Source organism: Cryptomeria japonica, chromosome 8, assembly GCF_030272615.1.
Source record: "Cryptomeria japonica chromosome 8, Sugi_1.0, whole genome shotgun sequence".
In the NCBI taxonomy this organism is placed as follows: domain Eukaryota; kingdom Viridiplantae; phylum Streptophyta; class Pinopsida; order Cupressales; family Cupressaceae; genus Cryptomeria; species Cryptomeria japonica.
In genome coordinates, this window is record NC_081412.1 from 408,078,406 (window position 1) to 408,085,973 (window position 7,568).

The following is a 7,568-nucleotide window of genomic DNA, read 5'->3' on the forward strand; positions in this document are numbered from 1 at the left end:
CATCTCGTATGATCCCAAACATTAATGATAATTTTTTTTTATACTAGCATAGATATCTTAAATACATCTATCTAAAAGACAATGAAAGGTCCCAAGGTTCATATGTTGAAATTGTTGTTGAGAATAGATAAATGCCTCAAAACTTATATCTCTCCACATCTTTTAGATAGATATAATCCCAAACATTAATGATAAAAAAATACTATAAAACTAAAATCTAAAAATATTACAATATTAATATGAAAAACTATTTTTAATTTTAAATAAAAACATTTTTTTTTCATATTCATAAAAGCTATAAAAACCTAATTAAACTATTACAACTTAGTGTCTAGGACCCACAAATCCAACTAAAATACAGTTGAGTGAAACATTAAACTCCCCATGGTCTTGAGTTCGAGTCCCCGGCTGTGTTAACTCTGTGTGTGTTGCTACCTTGTGAGTGGGTTGTACACATTGGGGGATTAGTCTTGCTTCGGCAAGGACACCTCCAGATTCCACTATAGTGAATATAAAAATTTATAAAATCCACAAAACCAAAGACAATAATATAAAGAACAGCTGAGAGAGAGGGTACAAAACCTACATGCCTTCATTTTTAAAATCCGGAGTATAAGTATGGCGTCCTCTGCCTTCCATGAAATCCCACAGAGGAGACACTGATTTGATCGTAACAGGCAAGCCTTTCCACCACTTCACAAAACTTCCCTCTTCAATGAAAAAATCTTCACAGACCTGTTTCCTGTCTATTAATGTCTTCAACATTGATTGGAAGTTCTGCAGACTGGTCTTTAGCTCAGAAGGAAGTTCCTGGCCTTCTGCAAGATTAGGCATAGCCTTAGCCAGGGTGTATGAAATCTGCTCGAAATGGGCCCACAAGCAGGAATCCGGAGTGGAAAGATTATTGATTTGGGTGCTGCGCCGCAATTCTGCAGCTTCAAGCCATTTCTGAAGCAGCAAATATCTGCGAGGCCTGCCTTTGGCGAGGTAATGGCCGGTGTCCTCATGCTTGCCCAGTCTGTAGTAATTGGCAATGTCTAAGGGTTCCACCATTCTCCTGTAGGAGGTCCCCGCTTTAATCCACTCTTCCTGTGACTCGAAATCATCAGGCAGTTCTTTTCTGTGGAGCATGTCCTTTATCTCGTCCCAGAATCCAGCAAGCCGCAGCCGAGCTAGGTTTGCCAGGAAATCCCTCTTTTCTGCGTGCCGCTTAAAGCAGTCGTAGTCGCCTGTCGCCATTGCCTTTGAGGTTTTTTTGTATGATTCCAGTTCCTCCATTACAGTCCTCATGTTTCCCAGATCCTGTTCCTTTTTGAGCTTGTTGGTGTTCAATCTTCTCATCACTTCTTCGGCGGCTTTCAATGCCAACTGCACCTCCAGGCTCTGCACGGTATGTTTGTCTGATGTTGTCAGCAACATGTATGTTTAGGGGATTTGTGGATCAGAACACCTGACACTGGGTTCAGAAACCGTTTTTAATTTCAGATTTAGTAGGAAAAAGAGAAGGGGAGGCCGGGTGGAATGCTGATGATAAATTGACCTAATGAAAAACCTAGTTTCTCTGTAGAATAGAATCCGAAGTGAAAAACCTAATTTCGTGTAAGCCATTAAAATTTATATTTTATTTCTTCCTGCAGTGCAGAATCCAGAAGTGAAAAGCTAAAAGGTCGGTTTGTAAGCTAGGAAATAAGGAGAGAAGGGAGGAAGACTTAATTATAGCATATTTGTGTATAGTTTCTGGTATCAATTGTGTAAGTTTATTTTTCACACTGAGGATCAAATTTCATGATCTATGATCAGAAAGAAGATAGCAAAATAAGAGAAAAAGGAAGAAGAGAGCAAAATAAGAAAAAAAATTCTTTTCTGGTCTTGTTTTTTTCTTTCTGATGACTGATCATGAAGTTTAATCATGAAGTTTAATCTGAAAGCAAGATCTTTTTTCCTCTTGCTCTCTTCTTTCTGATGATAAATCATGAAATTTGATAGAAATAAACTTTCAATGAAGTTAGATCTAAAAGAAAAGAAAAAAGAATTTTTTTCTTGTCTTGCTTTTTTCATTCTGACATAAATCTTTTTGATGACTGACCATGAAGTTTGATGGACACGTTTATTCTGGTTCTAAACAGACAGTATGGATTGATTAACACGTGTGTTAGTCGCGCATTTTACACCGTCGATTTTGCAGTTAACGGTTGCGATTGACTAACCTGTCACTAACACGCTGTACGATAGGTCTGTTTTGGAACTAGAATGGCCGCAGCCAAGTTTGATCAGGATTTTATGTAGGTCTGATGATAAATCATGAAATTTGATTCAAAAACAAGACCAAAAAAAAAATATCGTTTCTGCTCTTCCTCTCTTTATTATAACATAAATCATGAAATTTGATTTAAGAACATTAAAAAATAAACATAAACTTACACAATATACACCAGAGGTTATGCTGTTTTAGCTTTGTGACTAGTGCAGGAAGGGCTGGCCTGTTTTGTACTGTACTTCACAGAGTTAGATTAAGAGTTCTATCAATTAGGTTTGCATGTTCTGTAGATACACATTTAAAGCACAAACCTACCTGACATCTAAGCTGAATGCTTAGACAGTAGGATAATGGTAAAACTTCCATTTTGACGATAAATTCATCCTCAAACTAGTAACAAAATGAATTGAAATCAGATTAGGCAGTGTCCCAAATTTGTTTACCTGAGTTCCGAGGCCGACGGCTTCGAACTGCGTCGCCAGATTGTCATGAATGTCGACATCCATCGAATTCAGCACGCCTTCGAGAACGGAACCGTATTGAATGTGCTCAAATATGCAGGGCTCTGGCGTTCGATATTCATCTGGGCTTTGAAGGCTATAGAACAAAATTTGAAGAACAGCTTCATAGTTATCAGTGCAGAGAAAACCGCTGCGAGATAGAAAGATATAAGAGCCAAATGCTCTGTAGGGGCTCTGTCTCACCACGCTGCTTATGCCGCTTAATAACATATTATTAGGCGCCATACACATGGCGCTTCTGTAACTCGCTACTGACGCTGTGTTTTGCATTACAATTCTAAGAAAGTTCCCAGGTTCAGAAAGCAAGGGCGCAGATACCACATTAGTGTTCCTTATGGAGTTCGCCCAATACGGTAACAAGGCTCTTAATGGCTCAGAGATTAATCTAAGTGGGGCCAGTAGAATTCGAGGGACAATATCATACCTGGAAATAAAATGGTAGAAGTAGGATGCCCATTTTTCCCGCCGCACAGATTGTGCAAATATTTCGTCCCCCACTAAAGGAGATCCAAAGGTTACGCAGATTGGAGGCTGATTCGATGAATAGCCCCGCTGTTCTAGCAGCCATAATGTCGCCAATACAGCCACAGACCCTCCAAAAGAGTGTCCTGTGAGTACAATTCTTCTATACTTCCCTCCTTGCACCTGACAAAACAACCAGATTTGGAAACAAATTAAGTAAATGCTTTTTTCTTTGCAAACTCTGGGTTGTGGTGTTTGGCAAACTTGACCTCTCAAATCAACCTTGAAAGGAACTACCCAGAGAGTTCCTGTGAGGATTTATAGCCCTGTGTAGTTGATTTGAATGGGAAAAAAGGTTTTACAGACTTTTGCTTAAGAGGAAAAGTGGGTTTCTCAAAGATTCCAAAACAGACCATTTGATTGGCAATGTTTTTTTCACTTATAAAAGAAAACAGTTTCAATTTCTCAAACACAAACAACCATTATGTTCAAAAAGTTCCTCAAGACATTCTCCTCCCCTATCATCTGATCTAACAAGTTGCTAGTCAAGAGATCATCCTAACAAACACAGATTTTAAGATGGGGGAATTTGAAGCAAGGCAGCTGGATTTACTTATTAACAGTGTATTAACATTTGTAAAAGAAGCTATAAATCATTTTTTTATTAACAGTAACTGTAAAAGGTAACTGTTGTGTCAATTTCTATATAATAAAAGATATAGTTTATCCTAGAAAACAGGAGAGAAGTTCTAATGGCACAATTGAGTTTCAAAACAAGATCGAGAATTTGGGCAAAAACTTAGTAATCACCTACACAATATGAGTTGATCTTTTTTATGTATGAAAAACAAATAATGAATTTATAAAACTTTTACAGTTTATGATAATAACAGACACGTTACTGAAATTAATTTTGCAAGTTCTATTTGTATCAATATTTTAAATTACACTTCATAATCTGAAACGTTGATACAAATAAAACTCACCCAATTGCTTCCAGAACATTTCAATCCGTTCATAAAAAAGAAATCTAATCCTTCAATTTAGGCTTCAACTCTGATCATCTAAAAGCTGAAAGGAGTAGAAAGTTAAAAGATGCAGGATGAATGATGAAAAAGATTATGATGCAAAACTGTTACATATTTCATTAAACAGAGCCTCATCAAATAAAAAGCAAGATGCTTCGGACTTAATTAAATAATCAAAAAGCTGCAAAAAATTGTACTAAAACTGTCTTGTGTAGAATGTACTGTCAGAGTCTTGCACAGACTTGAAACTCACATAATTCATTACAGTTGAGACTAAAAACAAGACATTCAATGAATTTTTATTCTGGAAAACCAACCTTCTTCTCAAATTCAGTATTCTGCAGCAGAAACAGAAAGCGTTCCAAAGTGGGTTTATGAACCAGGGCTGGCTCATCCAGGGCAATAGCCCTCAAAGACCTGAACAACTGGTTCCCCTCATCTATCTTACACTCTCCAAACTTATTCTCTGCAGAAATTTCTTCCACATTGTTACATCCAGGAAACGAGATGAAGACAAAATCATCCTTTCTTTTACAAGTAAAAGGGCCATTGCCATATTTATAAGCTTCTTGGCAGACCTCCCAACAAGTGGGAAGGAACCTATCTATATCTGGGAGGCCCGAAACACCTCTCATCCTCTCCTTCTGAGTCCTCGCAAACAGAAACCAGGTAAAATGTCTTAATATATATGGAAAATTCACAGTAATTCAATTCATATGAACTCTATTGTTGATCCTCATTCCTAGCACGAAGGTGGACGGAAAGTACGTGGAAATGAGGCGTTGGATCGAGTCTGGTTTCCTCAAGTCACCATTAACCTTAGTTTCTACCCATTTTCCAACTTACACGTCAATCGTACCCCACATCAACGTCCATGTCCATATTTGCCTTTGAGCTCCACTACAATTTCTTGGAAGTGCTCAGACCAAAGAATTGTACAAAGCTATGCTTATTCCGGTTTTGTACTAAGCCAATGGATGTTCATCAAGGCTACCTAATTTGTATCTATCTGAAATTGCTCTGAACTTTCTTCTGTTTTGTTTTATAAGTCTTTATTAGACTTTTCTAATCAAATGTTTATTATATAAATGTTTAATTAAATTTTATTTGTTGTGGGTTAGTTGGGAATTCATTTTTATTATTGTATGTAAAAGATTTTGATAATATAAAAAAGGGTATCAGTAGTGAACACAATTTCAATAGTGGATACCTTTTCACATGTATCAGTAGTGAATAATTTAGTGAATAATTTTTCAGCCTTTTTACCTTTTATTAGCTCATTTGTGCACCACTAATAGGACAATTGTGCATAACTACTAGTGCATTTGTTCATTACTACTAGACTACTACTGATATTATGAGTTATCTACTATTAGTGCAAAGGTAAATGTATGGGACGACACTTTTAAATGACCACTTTTTGACCTTTCCACTTATAATGATTTCCACAATGTGCATCGTTACTACCCAGATGTCGGATCCTTAGTTATAAGCAGTTAAGTCATATACGAAGACAACTAAAAAGAAATTATTGAATTCCAACATACGGTTGGAAAGTTATATGCGCACGAAGTTAGTTATGTCCACTAGTGGTACGCTTCCCCTAAGGGAGAAGTTCTACTACATACGCACAACGCTTCTCAAAATCTTATGTGGATATTTCAAATAACTCTCAATTTTATACAATAATTTACTTGTCAAGTCTTCTACTTAAAAAAATTGTTTCCGAGTCTACATGGTAAAAGAGGATGTCACATCAGCATGCATTTTTGTGAAGGTGTCCAAAATGGTCCCAAATTGTGATAAGACCAATAGGTGTGCACTAAGTCATGTTTACTTATGCATTGATGCGATGTCGCACAAGTGGTTGCTTTTTGTAATTTAGAGGAATCTTTTGGGGGATAGACGTTGACATGACATTTTTAGTGCATCAATATGGGGCCAATTTTGTCCACCAATATGGTTGCTTTTTTAAATTTAGAGGAATCTTTTTGGGGATAAATGTTGACATGACCAATATAGGACCATTTTTGTCCATGGTCCCAATTAACTCTTGACTTCATTATAACTTGATCCTCATTAATATCCATTCCATGCAAACCAAGGGTCCATTGACAAAATATATATTTTTTATTTTTTGACATAAATAAAATGATTGTATAACATCATAAAAAATGAAATTTAGTTATAGTTTTAAGTAATTTTGATATATTGTATATATTTTTTTAGTTTGAAAGAATTGAGAGTTCAATTCTAGTGATTTGGAGCATAGTTATTTATAGGGCAAGCTTCCCATATAACATCTTGAGTGGTGTTCAATGGATCTTCATCTACTCCATTGATAGGTCAAGAAGTTGAATCCACGATCTGAATTGCATAAAATAACAATCAAGTTCGAGCGAGCTAAAAATTTGCTAAAGATCCATAAAATAGATACACCAAATCATAAAAAGTCAATTATCAAAATTAAAAACTTGAATAAATTTTAAAGATAGCATACATTCTATACAAAATCATTAAGACTGATTTTGAATTTGAATATAAATAAATTTGATAAAATAAATGTCCAACTAAATAAAAAATTTGATAATTTGTACATTCAAATACCTATATCATATAGAAATATGCCAATATTTTTACCTCTAAATTAAACTATTTTATACATTTAAAGTACCTCGTATTAGAATTCCATATGACTATTCAACTTATTTTATTTTTTTAAAACCATTCTTAAAATTATTTTAGAGATTATTTGGAGCCATCGTTCTCATGACTTTTCTTTATTTTCATATTTTATTACCTACACAAGATAAACGCGTAATTAACTTATATTTAAATGGGCGTAGACCAAACTTAAACCTTGACTTGACATCGTTAGCTTTTGGATTTTATGTAGACTAGACCATCTCATTTTCATATATCTAGTGGTGGAGACAAGTCATATATGTTAAAAAACATATTAAAAAAATAATCTTTATTAATTAAGATAGAATGTTACACAATATTAAGAAGACCATTTCAACTTGTTTAGTTTAATCATCATTTCTAATTAATTTTATTTGATCTCTTTGTTTTCAAATTTATTTAAATTTATAAATAATTTTTTATTTGCACAAAATACGTTTATCTTTGGCAATGTTTTAATATATAAGAAATATTACAACAAGTTTTAGATCATGATAGAATTGTAAATTATTTACAAGTTTATTAATTTGAAAAGACAAACAATGTTTTCGTGAAAGAGTGTATAATTGAATATAATTTATATAATACCTTGTGAAGGAGAATATGAATTTGTTA

The 7,568-nt window shown here is 34.7% G+C and overlaps 1 protein-coding gene across 1 annotated transcript; it reads right to left on the reverse strand.

The window, feature by feature from the left end:
* Positions 1 to 234: 234 nt before the first annotated feature.
* Positions 235 to 5,242, reverse strand: LOC131028585 (lipase-like PAD4). The gene is made up of 3 exons (XM_057958896.2): positions 4,586 to 5,242; positions 2,701 to 3,423; positions 235 to 1,383 (listed from the first exon to the last, which is right to left on the reverse strand). Exons 1-3 carry the CDS (start codon positions 4,901 to 4,903, stop codon positions 583 to 585), a joined length of 1,842 nt encoding a protein of 613 aa, XP_057814879.2. The 5' UTR covers positions 4,904 to 5,242; the 3' UTR covers positions 235 to 582.
* Positions 5,243 to 7,568: the final 2,326 nt, after the last annotated feature.